The 15,328-nt window shown below is 41.4% G+C and overlaps 1 protein-coding gene across 8 annotated transcripts in view; it reads right to left on the bottom strand.

Moving 5' to 3' along the window:
- Positions 1–15,328, bottom strand: part of PRUNE2 (prune homolog 2 with BCH domain) — a 318,783-nt gene that overhangs the window by 238,551 nt on the left and 64,904 nt on the right. For all 8 annotated transcript variants that reach the window (XR_011379488.2, XM_017341931.4, XM_051858830.3 and 5 more), the window contains exons 3-4: positions 13,309–13,511; positions 12,253–12,416 (exon numbers count right to left, since the gene is read on the bottom strand). Coding sequence is in view for 7 of the 8 variants with exons in the window: in XM_017341931.4 (XP_017197420.2) it covers positions 12,253–12,416; positions 13,309–13,511 (367 nt within the window). In the remaining variant the exon portion in view is untranslated. The remainder of the gene's footprint in view (positions 1–12,252; positions 12,417–13,308; positions 13,512–15,328) is intronic.

Here is a 15,328-nt window from a genome sequence, read left to right as displayed (position 1 = left end):
TCACCATGAAAGGGTAATCTGTGTGCATCTTTGTTATTAAGATATGTTTCTTGTAGGTAGCAAGTAGATGTGTTTTTTTAAAAGATTTATTTTATTTATTTGAAAGACAGAGTTACAGAGCAAGGTAGAGCCAGAGAGAGAGAGAGAGAGAGAGAGAGAGAGTCTTCCATCCACTGGTTCACTCCCCAAATGACCACAATGGCCAGAGCTGAGCTGATGGAAAGCCAGGAGCCAGGAGCTTCTTCCAGGTCTCCCATGTGGGTACAGGTGCCCAAGGACTTGGGCCATCCTCTACTGCTTTCCCAGGTCCTAGCAGAGAGCTGGATTGGATGTGTAGCAGCTGGGACACCAACCAGCGCCCATATGGGATGACAGCATTGCAGGCCACGGCTTTAGCCCACTACTCCACAACACCGGCCCCTGGGTTTTGTTTTTTAATCCATTCAGCCAGTCTGTGTCTTTTAACTAGAGAGTTGACACCATTTACTTTCAAGGTGGCTACTGAAAAGTAATGACATTGCCCTGTCATTTTTCCAAAAATATTCCTATTTTTTACTTCGAATTTCCTTTGAACTTTTACTGAGAGATTTTCTTCTTTACCTTCTTTCATATGATGACTATGTTTCTCTGTTTCTTTTTTTTTTATTTTTTTTTTATTTTTTATTTTTGACAGGCAGAGTGGACAGTGAGAGAGAGAGAGAGAGAGAGAGAAAGGTCTTCCTTTTGCCGTTGGTTCACCCTCCAATGGCCGCCGCTGCAGCCGGCGCACCGCGCTGATCCGATGGCAGGAGCCAGGATCCAGGTGCTTTTCCTGGTCTCCCATGGGGTGCAGGGCCCAAGCACCTGGGCCATCCTCCACTGCACTCCCTGGCCATAGCAGAGAGCTGGCCTGGAAGAGGGGCAACCGGGACAGAATCCGGCGCCCCGACCGGGACTAGAACCCGGTGTGCCGGCGCCGCAAGGTGGAGGATTAGCCTATTGAGCCACGGCGCCGGCCCGTTTCTCTGTTTCTGTATGCAGCCATCCTTAAGCATCTTTTGTAGGGCTGGTCAGGTGGTGACAAATTCTCTGAATTTATCTTTGTTATTGAAGGTCTTTATTTCACCTTTATTCATAAATGAGACCTTTGCAGGGTATAGTATTGGGGATGGACAGTTTTGTTTTTTTTCTCTTACAACCTGGAATATATCTCGCCATTCTCTCCTAGCCTGTAGGGTTTCTGATGAAAAGTCCACTGGAGTCTAATTGGAGATCCTCTGAAAGTAATCTGGTGTTTCTCTAGTGCACATTTTAGAATCTTTTCGTTATGTTTTGCTGTGGTGAGTTTGATTACAATGTGTCATGGTGAAGATCTTTTCTGGTCACATCATTTGGAGTTTTATGTGCTTCCTGGTCTTAGATGTCCCTTCCTTTCTCCAAATTAGGGATGTTTTCTGTTATTACTTCACCAAAAAGGCCTTCTAATCCATTCTCTCTTTCCATGCCTTCAGGAACTCCTAGAACCCCTATGTTGGGTTGTTTGGTAGTAGCCTATTGATTCCCAACAGTGTTTTTTTATTTTTCTTGTTTCCCCTTCTTATTTTTGGTTTGACTGTATAATTTCCTGTGCTTTGTCTTCTAAGTCTTTCTGCTGCTTCACTGATTCCATAGTTAAGGCCTTCCATGGCATTTTTTATTTTTTTCTATTGAATTCTTCATTTCATTTTGATTTCTCTTTAAAATCTCAATTTCTCCCACGAAGAACCACACCATAGGGCAAGAACTGGTAAATTATGTTCTAGAGCCAAATCTAGTTGACTGCTTGTTTCTATAAATAAGGCTTTATTAGAATGCAGCCACACTAATTTACACATGGTTTATGGAAGGTTTTGTATTATAATGACAGAGTTGAGTAATGTATCTGCAACAGACACTATAGGACCACAAGCCCAAAATATTTACTTTCCCATCCTATCCAGAAAAAGTTTGCTGATTTCTGCCTGAGGAAGAAGGTAAAGCAAAAATAGACCAGTCTTCCTGAAAACTTGAATCCTGATTTGAATCAACTCGGCAACCAGCTCAAGTGTATCTGCCACTCTTCTAACCACCTTTGAGGTTCAAACATATATCCACTCTGGAGCAAGAGAATTTCATCATCCTGGGCACCATCCTCTCAACATTTCTCATATCAAACATTCAGCCTGGTAAGAAATTACCAAGCATAAAAGAAATAAGAGCAAATGACTAGAAACTCCAGAGGAAAAAAATCTCATGAGGAAGATAGTGGAAACAGAACCAAGGAGAATTCAAAAATTAGCTGGAACGTGTCAGTAGAGAAAGAGAATCAATAAATAAAAGAATTACACACAAAATTTCCATGCTGAACTTAAGAACTCAAAAGTGTGTTTGCAGCAGATTAGGCACACTGGGGAAAAGATTACTAAACTGGCAAATATGTCAGAAGAAAACAGGCATACTGCAGAATGTGTGAAAGCTGTCAGTATCAAAACAGAGACATTTACAACAGATCCTGGCAAAATGCAGGCAGGAGGTCAGGACAGGACAGACCCAACATACAATTTGCCTGATAATAAAAACTGTCGTAAGAATCTCTGCCAGTCCCAACTGCAGCCTTGCACGCTGCCTTGCTGAATCACAACTTTGCAGCCATGCTTGTTTCTATGAAAGCATCTCCCTAGTAACAGCTGGTTGCTGGGATGTTACTAGTAACAACCAGTACCATCAATCCGCAAACACCAGCTCCTACAATGAGCTTCCATGACTGGTGATTTTTTGTTTCAAAACAGCTTTTATGGGCTTCTTCTTTTTGTTTTTAAAAAAGTATCCCCAGACATACCCTCCTCCGATACACCTATTATCCATCGCAGTACATACATCTGGGGTTTGCAAATGCCTTACTCATTCTGAAAAACTCATTATTCTTTAGAGAATTTTTGACATTTTTGTTGGCACATGGGGAGAAAAAGGGATAAAAAACAGAGATGAACATAAGAGACACAGAGGACATGAAAATATGTCTAACAGATAGCGAGACACTTCAAAAAGTTTGTGGAAAATTGAATTAAGAGATAAATTTCTTCTGGCACAAAAAAAGTTTAAAAAAAAGATTTTTCATAATATGCATTTTCCATGAACTTCTGAAGACCCCTAATATGTGACAGTTTACCTTGGCAAGAAGACAGAGAGTGCTGCTGATGAAATATTTTAAAAGGCAATGAATGGGTACACTAGGTTTTCAAAGTTAATGGAAGACATTAGTTTTAACATTCAAGGAAAACTAAAAACCTAGGTTAGGACAAAAGAACAAAGAAAAACATCAATAGGTACATGTTAATAAAGCAGCTAAATATTATACAGAAAGAAAAATTATATCAAGCAGAAAAAGATGTTGCTGTGTGTGGGGAGCAACTGAGACTAGACTAAGTTACTGGAATTAAGACTTATTCTATGCATCTGCTCTCCCACAATATGGCGCTGAGAGGGAGCAGGCAACCTCTACACAGCTGCCTCATCAGTTTGACTGATAAGCTGCAGGAGCTGATGCTGCTCCTGATTGGAGGAGAGCAGGTGCTCGGCGTGTGGGTAGCAGAGCATGGATTGGTGCAAGAGGACTATAAAGGAGGAGAGAGACAACATGCACCGGGAACATCTGAAGGAACACCTGAGCAGCCCCCGAGAGAGCCGGCCGGTGGTGTGCCGCTCGTCCGAGGAAGCGGGGAAAGCAGCGGGGCGGGGCGGGGCGGGGCCGGCAGCTAACCCAGGATGGCGTCATTCCTCCGCGAGTGAGGGACCGGCAGCTAACCTGGGAAGAGCCGGGCAGAAAGAACAGGGCAGGGTCTGGTGTCATTCCTCCACGAATGGGGGACCGACAGCTGTGAAAGGAACCATAATAAGATTGAGACTGACTTCTCATCTAAAATGATGAAAGCCAGAAGACAATAGGATTGTGTCTTCAAAATGCTGATGTAATATAACCACCTATCTAGAATTCCATACTGAATGAAAATAAAGTTAAAATAAATACATTTTCAGGGAAAAAAAAGCCCTAGAAGTTCATGCCACAAGAAGGCCTACACTAAAAGAAATCATAAAGGTAAAAGAAAGTTATTCCATATCAAAGCAAAAAAAAAACTCATCATAAATGATACACTTGTTCACGCAAAAAAAAAAAAAAACAAACAAAAAACAAAAAAACCTCAGTGTATAAATGAACAAAGAATAGTAAGTAAATTTAGCACATTTACTGCATTTAAGATCAGTAACACAAGGCCAGCGCCGCGGCTCACTAGCCTAATCCTCCGCCTTGTGGCGCCAGCACACCGGGTTCTAGTCCCAGTCGGGGCGCCAGATTCTGTCCTGGTTGCCCCTCTTCCAGGCCAGCTCTCTGCTGTGGCCAGGGAGTGCAGTGGAGGATGGCCCAAGTGCTTGGGCCCTGCACCCCATGGGAGACCAGGAGAAGTACCTGGCTCCTGCCATCGGATCAGTGCGGTGCACTGGCCAGCCGCAGCGTGCCAGCCGCGGCGGCCATTGGAGGGTGAACCAATGGCAAAGGAAGACCTTTCTCTCTGTCTCTCTCTCTCACTGTCCACTCTGCCTGTCAAAAAATAAAAAATAAATAAAAAATAAAAATAAAAAAGATCAGTAACACAAAATCCTTGTATTTTTAAAATAATTACAAATAATTAAAATCTAATTTAAAAAATTTTTAATTGCAATGACATCAAAACAGATAACACTTACAAATACATTTCACACACACACACAAAACTATCTAGCTTACAGTCCAATCAAGAATCTAGTCCTTTTTAAAAACATATATAAAATAGAAAACAATGATCAGAAATTAATCTTACAGGGGCCAGCACTGTAGTGCAGCACAGCGGGTTATGCTACCATTTGCAACATCAACATTTCATAGTGGAGTGCTGGTTCTAGTACTGGCTTCTCTCTTCAGATTCAGCTCCCTGCTGATTCTGCTAATGCATCTGGGAAAGCAGCAGAAAATGGTCCAAGTACTTGGTCCCCTGCCACCCACGTGAGAGACCTGGATGATGGAGTTCCTGGCTCTTGGTTTCAGTTTGGACCAGTTCCAGCCTTTGTGACCAATTGAAGAATGACCCAGTGGATGGAAGCTCTCGCTCTCTCTCTCTCTCTCTCTCTCTCCCTCCTCCCCTCCCTTCCTGTCACTCTTTCAAATAAATCTTTAAAAAATAAATTAATTAATCTAACAGATACATTAAACAGAGTCCTACAGAGTAACTGAATGAAGAGACTTCTGACATTGGCTATTAGGTTTGACTTCACAATTAGAAAGGAGGAAAACTAACTCAAAAACGTGACCTCTGGAGGACAGGCTTGTGGCACTAGCATCCCACGTCAAAGTGCTAGTTTGACTTCTGGATGCTCTGTTTCTCATCCACCTGCCTACTAATATGTCTGAGAAGGCAGAGGAACATGATCCAAGTGCTTGGGCCCCTGCCATCCACTTTGGAGACCCAAATGAAGTTCCTGGCTGTGCCTTTGGCCTGGTGCAGCCTGGCTGTTGTGGCCATTTGGGAAGTAAACCAACAAATGGCAAATCAATTTCTCTCTCTCTCTCAAATCTTTAAAAAAGAAAGAAGCATACTGTGCTCCTATTTGTTTTAAATTATTTATTTTCAATTAGTTTGGAAGGCTGAGAGGCAGAACAAGACAGAGCTCACTCCCCCAAATACCTGCAACAGCCAGGGCTGGATCACGGCAAATCCAGGAGCCTGGAACTCAGCTTAGGTCACCCCACAGGTGGCAGAGACTCAAGTCCCTGAGCTATCATCTGCCAATTTCCCGAGTATGCATTAGCAGTAATGCTGGAGGGGAAGCAGAGGAGCTAGGACTTGAACCAGGCACTCCAATATTGTATGCAAGCATCCCAAGTGGCATCGCAACCACTGACCCAAACGTCTGCCCCCTGGTTTGTTTTTACTGCATTGAAAAAACTATGGCTCTGCTTTATCCCAGGAATTATATAAGGCAAATTTTCTACCTCACATGAGAAATCCACTTAATCACATTCTCCATTAAATATTAGTGTCAGAACAAACAAGAACCAACGATATCACTCAGCAAATTCAAACCTATTTTTGTAGGGAATGTGGAATTATTCCCAGCAAATTCAGAAAAGAAAATAGCTGAAATAAACTATAAACTATAACACCTGAAAGTATACCCTAGCTATTCATAGACAGGAAAGGAAGGCGGGGACAGAATTAATAAGCAAGCGATAAAGAAAACAATTATCATGAAACAGTAACAAACATTCTGTTCCATTAGCAAAAAAATCCCCCACATTATTCTTTGTTTAAAAGAATAGGGAAGTGAAGCACCTCTTGCCAACAGCAATTGCAGTGCATTAATATTAAACATGACCTAATGAAGTCAGAAGCTGTTTGGGGAAAACATTCAGCACAGTAAAGGCAGATTTTGCATGATAAACTCATAATAGAAAAGAAGGGATTTAAACCTCTTTTCTCCTTTCACCTGGGATTGATTTTTTTTCATACAGAAATAAAAAATTAAAGAATGAGTAAGAGAAAGAGGGAGGCAGAAAGGAAAGAGAAGAAGGGAGAAAAAGGAAATAAAACTTGACTCATGTTTTTGTCTGAAAAGGTACAAAAAGAAGCACAATATTTAAGTGCTTAACACTGTCATACATTTAAAATGTCTGAACTTAAGAACAAGGCTGATCTTTGTGCAGTGGGAGAATTAACGACACTCAGAGGTGGAGGAATCATTTTTGCCCTATATGCAGCAGAAAAAATCATTTCTTTTCTACCCCCCAGTAACTTCCTAAGCAAAACAGTTTTTTTCTTCCTAAGCAGAGTGGGTGGTGATGTCATTCCCTTAGGATTTTGTAACCATTTCAGGACAGAGATGATTCAGTGTTTGGGCAAGAGAGAAAAAATACTTGGCTCTGGTCTTTTCTTATTTGACCTCCTTAAAAGGATCTGTTTGAAGCTGTTAATCCAGGCTACTAAAATAGCCAGCAACCATTCTTTATGAAAGGTCAAATGGAACTGCCATAAGAAAAGAGTTTGTTTTTAAAAACCCAGGTCACAGTTTTCCACTTAGTCAAAGCACAGCACAGTTGCTGGTATTTCCCTCTTTGTTTTGTGGCTTCTGTCAAGGCACACACAAATACATGTGAAAGGTCACTTGGGTAGAACAGTCTTGACTCCAGTGTGCTTGGTCATCAGTGGCTGAAATCTCATTGTCAGCTGATTCCTGGACACACACACACTCACACACACACACACACACACACAGTGATGATTCAGCTATTTAATGGATCTTAAATTTGGCAAGAGTCTTCTAGTCCCCATCTCTAAGGAAATAAAAGAATACAGGTTGGAGAGCTTGGCAGGTCTGTAATTGTTTGCTTTTGGCACAAACCCAGGGCATAACCAAGCCCCAATTTCAGGCCACCACAACTGAATAATGAGACTTTAAACATATTAGAGGCAGATAAGAAGAGGGAGAAGAACACGAAGGAAAAGAAGGTGAAAAGAGGAGAAGAGAAACAAAAAAGAACCACACAGCAAACGCAGAGCCAGCAGGGAGGGGAAGGCTAAAGCAAAACCCAGGGTTCTTGAGGATCTTATCCGCATGAGTGCTTTCTTTCCTTACACGAGCGATGAGAGGGCCATGCTACAGAATTAGGTGCCTTTCCAGATGAAAGTGGGGGTCAGTAATGTGTATCCTGTATTCTGAATTTTGAGATATGCCCTGTTCAAAGACAACAGCAAGGCCTAACTACTTTAAGAAATATCAGTGTAAGAAAGCAGAATTTTGTTAGAGTCCCTGCAAAGCCTGAACACAGTTTGGCCCTGCCCAAGTCACCTGTTGACATTGACCCATAACTGTCCTTCCAAGCTCAAAGGAGATAGTGTTGGGGAGAATCTTAGAAACACAGGAGGGCATTTCTATGCTGACAATGCCACAATTACTTCTAATTAATATTCAAATGATTTTTTGCACTATCTATAAAATCAAGTTTTACCTCAATATTTGAATAAAAATATCTAGGGTGGGTGTGGCTCATGTCCCACATTGTAGAAACTGCGTTCAACTTCCAGTTCCTGATCCTGACTCCACTTTCCAGCCAATGCAGACCCTAGGAAGCAGCAGCGATGGCTCAGTAGTTGGGTACTTGACATCCCCAGGGGAGATCTGTACTGAATGCCTAGCTATCAGCTTTGGCCCCCTCTCCCAGCCATTGTGTGCATCTGGAGGGTAGACCAGCAAATAGAAGCTTGCTCGATCTCTGTCTGAATCTCTCTGTCTCTCTAACAAATAATATTTAAATTGTAAAAGTATTCCAGAATTCAAATATTTTATAGTTATAGCAGTGCTATATAAGGCTAAAAAGATTAAAAATTGATTGAATTTAAAAATGTGCATCCTGTGGCTGGCATCATAGCACACAATGTTAAGTGCCACTTGCAATGCTGGCATCCTATTTGAGCACTGATCTGAGCCATGGTTGCTCCACTTCTGATCCAGCTCTCTGCTAATGTGCCTGGGAAAGCAGTATAAGATGGCCCAAGTACTTGAGCCCCTACTACATAAGGGGAAGACCCAGATGAAGTTCCAGGCTCTTTGCTTTGATCTGGCCCAGCCCCAGCTGCTATGGCCATTTGGGGAGTGAAGCAGTGGATAGAAGATCTCCATCTCTCTGTCTGTCTGTATCTCCTTTCTCAAATAAATAAAATCCATCTTTAAAAGTTGTATATCTTGTATTTAGAGACGTCGACACGTATAGAAAAGAAATTAGAGTGGAAAATAAGGCTATTAGGTTAAAGGTGAAACAGATTAAAGAATAAAGTTACTCAAGGGACCTCATATCCCAAGGAATGGGCAGTATCCAGCACACTGTGCATGGCTCCTGTACAAACCCCTATTGAATGTGTAGAAGGGCTAAAGTTTGGGGATTTCTATGACATAAGCAGTTGTCTTTTCAGGAACACTGAAGAGAACAACTCAGTTGTCTTTTAAAAATGAGGAACTGGTAAATGCAGACGGCTTAATGGGGGTGAAAAGGTAAAGGAAAGAATCAGCTACAGCGAGCAGGGCCTTTTACAAAGGGAAGATACTGGGGTAAAAGCAAGCTGGAGGTACAGGGAAGTAAACGGTGTCATTATGGCCATGTTAAGGTGGTGGCACCCATGAGACATGCCTGTAAAGATGTCAAATGGACACTGGAATGAATTCCAGAACTCTAGAGCGGGTTCATGGTCAGTGATACAGGGAGTCAGAGCCTGTGTATAATAGTTAAAGTCTTGAAACTTAGTGAGGTCACCTATTGATAGCAGATAGAGAGAAACCATCTGAGGACAAAATTCTGGGATACCTCAGTACTCAGAAGTTGAACAGAAGAGAAGTTAATAAATAAGACTGAGGAAACATAGACCCTACATTTTGCCAGTTCAGAACACATTGAAGAATATGAATTGCTTTTTTAGCATACTGGGGCACACTTACGATCTTCCTCGGGACCTAATGGAACTAATTCCTTTGCCCACCTGAATGGGTGTACAGCATAGCATGCCCTAGGATATGTGCATGAGAATGGAAAGCAAGGAACAATCAACTTGGTTCATAATAAATTCAGGTGGTTTTTTTTTTTTTTTTTGGCACAAAGTTTCTAACAATGTATTCTCCACTGAGATCTAATTATGATGCTTTTAAAGATTCTTTCATGTCTCTGTTGTAAATATTCAGTCTCATGACATCTGGAAACAGATATTTTCTAAAGTTCTTTATGGCAAAGGTGCACATAAAACTTTCGTGTTCTTGCAAGACCTAGAGGAATACATAAACACTCATTCTAGAAATGTGTCACACTAATGACTATTTAGAGCACCCCCAAAATACTAAGCAGCTACTTACAAAGAGACCCTTTGGAGAATTACCCATGTTGTGAAGGTGAAGAATGCTGAAGTTATTTATAGAAATATAAAAAACAAGTGCTTTTAGGTTTGGTGTTAATACATGATTAGGAAACTACAAAATCTAAGTTTGAGTTCAGTGAATGGAGAACCATTTGATTCAGTTATTTTCTTATTCTCACAAAACAGTCGGGAGTTTTGAAAAATTGGCCTGGTGCCCAGAAACACACTTTACCTGTGAATATCTGAGTTACCTCTTTACAGCCAGACTCATGGGATCACCATTCTTTAGTTCTCCTTCCCAAAGCTGTTCAGTGGCTTTCCATCTCGCCTGCACATTCACATCCACACACCTATGCACACACTCAGACCCTGGCCGAAGTCTCCACTGGAGTGAGCCACCTAACAGCTTGGATGGTCCTGGATCCAGCGAATTCATCTGCCTCCCTCATGACAGGGCTGGCAGTCATCACAGCTGGAGACTCTCCATCCTTCCATATTCTAGCTTCCAAGTGACAAGTAAAGGACGCCTACTCTCTACCAGCTTCCTCATGCCACTTTAAGCCTGATCTTAAAAAGCCTTTCTGATACTAAGAAAAACCAAGACCCTTTACCTTAGCTGTTTCTTGATGGCTCTGCCAGCTATCACCAAGGTTAACAACAAAAACATCTGCATCTCTTTTAGATTCCCTAGAATCTTAATATCAACAGCAGCAGCAATAACAACAAAGTCACATCTTCATACCAGTGAATTACAGTTTCCTGCTATTTTACTACTTCCAGAAAATTATGATGACAAGCTGACCGTTGACTATATTTCTTCCCTACCAAATAACACATGTATGTTTTCAAACAATAAACCAAACTTCTTAATTTGTCAGGTATTGAAAAAAATCCTTTCCAGGCTGCCCAAGCACACTTGCACTGTCAGACAACAACCCTTCTTGGTTGAGATCCGCAGTGCCTTTTGGTGCCCGGCTTTTCTGTCACAACACATGGCTGTGCTTAGTTTAGTTGAGAGCATGGTGTCCTATGCAGCATTTTTGCAGGCATCTATTGCTTTGAAGTATTTAAGGCAGTATTTAGCATTAGTTCTAAAACTTTTATTGGAACTACATAACTCTTGAACCTTTTCCCTAAGATAAGGCAGAGGTAGAGACAGAGAAAAGGAACGAAAGAGTCCTTAAAAGCATCGAGTCAACACAGTATTGGTCTCCTCCTTTTTGAATTTTTTCAGTCTGTTCACCACTCTTTTCTACTTTTCTGTGTTAAATGTTTCTGAGGAGAAAAAACTCCCATGTATACTTTGTTCAACCCACATTGCTGAGAGAGAAAGAAAAAGCTTCACACCAAATCCAGAATTTCTGCGGTAATTTTGTGGCACCAAAGTTGACTGGCAATTTCTAGCATGAAAATCACTCTTTGAAAGCAGTATGTTGGAAAAAGAAGGAGATTGGGGGATGCAGTCATCTCTTGGTGTCTGCTGGGGCCATTGGTTCCAGGACCCCTGTGAATATCGAAGTCCAAGGACACTCAGGTGCCTCGTGTCGAATGGCAAATAGTGTTCCCAGAGAACCTATACACATCCTCCTGCATACTTTAAATGATCTCTGGATTACTTATATACCTAATATAATGTAAATGATATGTAAATAATTGTTGTACTGGATGATTTAGGGAGTAATCACAAAAGTGTGTATTTTCAGTAGAGACACAACTTCCGTTACATTTTCTGTCTAATCGATTGAACCCACAGACATGGAGGCCATGGATGTGAAGCCCTGATGACTTGAGGCCCCAACCCTCAAAACAGGCTCAATGAAGATGGGCCATGCCACAAGATGAAGGACACAGGAAGTGACTCTAAAACACCTGACAGCGAATCCCCACAGGGAAAGGTGTGTATTTTGCCATCCAAAGAGTATTCTATAAACCAAGCATGTATAAGTAGCAGAAGATATTTCCACACAAGAACGTGGAATTCTGGTCCACATTCCCACCGTCTCCGGGCAAGAATCACCTCCGGAAGCTATTAACACAGCCGGGGGAGCCGCTCCTGCTCCCCCACAGAGGCGCAGCCGTGCCATTTAATATTCTTGTCTAGTGAGACGGCAAAGGCCCTTCGTGCCTGTTTTTAAATGCACATTTTTAATATTCAATATAATGCTACTCTTTAACAAACCCTTTACTCCCTGCGTCTCTGATGAAGCTTCCCGTGGTCTTGAAAGGGATTGTTAAGCCAAGAATGGATCGTACTCTTTCCGCATGAGCAGATCGAGAGACACTCCATTACGCCTTCCAGTATTTAATAGAAAGAGCCATCTCTCACCTCTGAGGAGATGAGCCAGTTGCTCGGTGACGAGCTCAGGAGCCTCGCGGAGAAGCTCTTTCAGCACGAGCGAAGAGGAGGGCTCCCGGAACTCCACGCCGGCGTCATTCTGCTCCGCCGGATTAATGACTTTGACAACGGCAGATTCCAAAGTTTTGTCCTCACTGGAGGAGAGGAAGAGAAAGAGGTAGGGTGTGTTCCGACTGTTCAGAAGTAATTCCTCTCTGCTCCCACACAAATGACTTCCTCTCAATAGCAAGAGAGAGTAAACACACGTGACTGAGAAGAGTAGAATTCTGTTCTATGGCTTTTCATATTTTATTTATCAACGAATTACCTCCCCAAGAGTCTTCGAATAACGTCACACTTAAGCAGCTCTGTCTCTTGTTTCACCATTGGAAAATAATATAATAGCTGGTATTTATTGAGTTGTCACTACATGCCAGATACTTTAGGTGTGTTATATTTTACACTATAAAATGATCCTACAGGCGCCAGTGCTGTGGCATTGTGGGTTAAGCTGCACCTGCAATGCCGACATCACATATGGGTGCCAGTTCAGACCTGGCTGCACTGCTTCCAATCCAGCTGCCTGCTAATGTGTCTGGAAAAGCAGTCGACAAGGGCCCAGCTACTTGGGCCCCTACACCCATTTGGGAGACCCAGAGGAAGCTCCTGGCTCCCAGCTCTGGAGCAGTCAATCTCCAGTCATTTTGGCCATTTAAGGAGTGAATCAGTGCATGGAAGATCTCTCTCTGTAACTCTGCTTTTCAAATAAGCAAATATTTTTTTTTAATGTGAAATGCTTTAAAACTAGGTTGATCAATTTTATAAGTACTTTCCACTTTCAAATGTCTTATTTGAAATGCAAAAAATAAAAAAGGATTGGCATTTCATAAATTTTCACAAATTTTCAAATAAGTAAAAAAAGACATTCCATTGCTCTGAACATCCTCTATTTTTAGTAAATCCCCTTACAAAAATCCTGAATGAGGCGACACTTTGCCCAGAACCTTAATTAAGTGATCAAACTCCCAGAACCTCATCAAGTCTTACCTTGCCAGGACACTGATGCCAACAAGTGTGATAGACAGCTTCCCTTCATCATTTAGCTGATGAAGATTAATTTCATCTCGGAATATGTGGAATGATTCAGAGATATTTAACTCTTCTAAAATAAACCTTGTCTCAGTGAAGTAGCTGAATTCGGTTCTGGGTATATTCAGCACTGGCAAACAGAGAACCCCAGGAGGACTGACCTACCAAAACAAAAGTTGACTGCATCATTCCACACACACACAAACAAAAAATATAACTGTGTTTTCTCAAACCCAGGGTAACTGCTATACAGAATGTCAGTCTGCTGGCCTCACTAAGCCACCTGACATTCCATAACCAAATTTTCCTGAACTCACTTAATAGAGCATGAACTGCTGCTAAGTGGCCCCTAATAAGTTTAACCTCTTGTTACTCTGTTGGAACTTCTCATGTCTTACTTAAAATATTTGACGTCTCACTTCAACCCCTCCACAATTTAAATAGATAGACAGATAGATAGATAGATATAGCCATTTTCCTCTTCACGGGCAACAAACTCACATGTCTTTATGGAATAATTGATGCAGGTCAGATGGAGACTGCAGTGACACAGGGAGGTACTCACATCCCATTTAAATGGGATGCCTACCACTCTCCACTCTGCTCCAGCGAATTGCTTATGCAGACTCAGGTCTGATGTAGTTAAATCTTTCAATTAATCAATAGTTAATCTTTCAATTACTCAAAAGTAGCTAAATATCTAGATTTTGGAGTATTATCTGTGATGTTAAATTGTTACAATTAATTTTAAAAATTCAAAACAATCTGTAGATTCATATTTGAGCTAAACTCAGCCTACAGATTACCAGATCGTGATCTCTTATGATTTCTTATAAAAAATTTTTTAAGATAAACTTCTTATTAGAAGGTTTATGACAACTAAGGGGAACAGGAGATGGGTAGGAGTTAAAGAATTCCAGATTCGCAATCTTCTATAGGAATTTTTAAAAGGCGATTTATAAAATTACTTTGCATATATAGCAATAAACTATCACTGAAAGAATGCGTGGTTTGGTAACAGTGACATTTTGCATATTGTAGATGGCCTTTGTTCTCAGATTACCACCGGCTTTCACGTGAGAATAGTGTATATTTAATCATCTATCTGTCTCCCCTATCCAGCATCAAGATAGCAGAACTTTTTGACTCCTTGGTTCAGTTATATCTCCTAGTTCATAAAAGGTTATTGCATTTAATAAACATTCATTGAATGAAATGAATGAATGACTCAGAGCCACTGCGTACAAAGTACAAAACCACTCCACCAAAGTGGTGTCTCTCTCACCTGTTATGCTAATATTGAATCACAATTGCATGATAGTCATTAGCAATTTTTGTATGTCAACTTATTTTTCCTAATTGAGAGTTTTATATTTGACTCCACATGAGAGAAGAATCAGTACACAAGTCAGGAGCGTGTAACCTGAGCCCAGCCTCGCAGAACCTATCCTCAAGTTGGGAGTCTGAAGAACTAGGTTCTAGCCCCAGACTCTGCAGTGTGATTTTGAGAAAGCCATTTTCCTCTCTGAGCCTCAGATTCTCTTATGTGTAGAATGGGGCTCATCTACTAAAGTGAGAATGATTTAAATGGGGTCATATGCGAGAAGCTGCAGAGCTTGGTACTTATCCCATTTGTTAATATTCTGAGACAGTAGCCAGCTTCTTGGCGAGGGGGGGGTTGTTAAATGGAGATGCAGACCACCAGTAGGGGATCATAGCCTGCTAAACTAAGAGAAAGGCACAGAACTATAACGGAATTCCTAGCATGCAATCCCTCAGCGATTCCACATTTGTCTCCATGCTGAGTGGCAAGTCTTCAAATAAGAAGAGATTTCATGTATCTCTTTGTTTTTATCTATTTCCTTTATCTCTCACAATTACTTTACCCACCCATTTTGTTGGGTGTCACAATATTAATTTGAGGCTTTGTAGTTGTTGTTGTTGGCGTTATCATTTTTACAGAAAAGTCCACGCCGCT

The sequence above is a fragment of the Oryctolagus cuniculus genome, chromosome 1 (genome assembly GCF_051225735.1).
Source record: "Oryctolagus cuniculus isolate XC-2025 breed Fujian yellow rabbit chromosome 1, ASM5122573v1, whole genome shotgun sequence".
In the NCBI taxonomy this organism is placed as follows: domain Eukaryota; kingdom Metazoa; phylum Chordata; class Mammalia; order Lagomorpha; family Leporidae; genus Oryctolagus; species Oryctolagus cuniculus.
The sequence above is the reverse complement of the archived record's forward strand: the minus strand, read 5'-3'. Positions and strand labels throughout refer to the sequence as shown.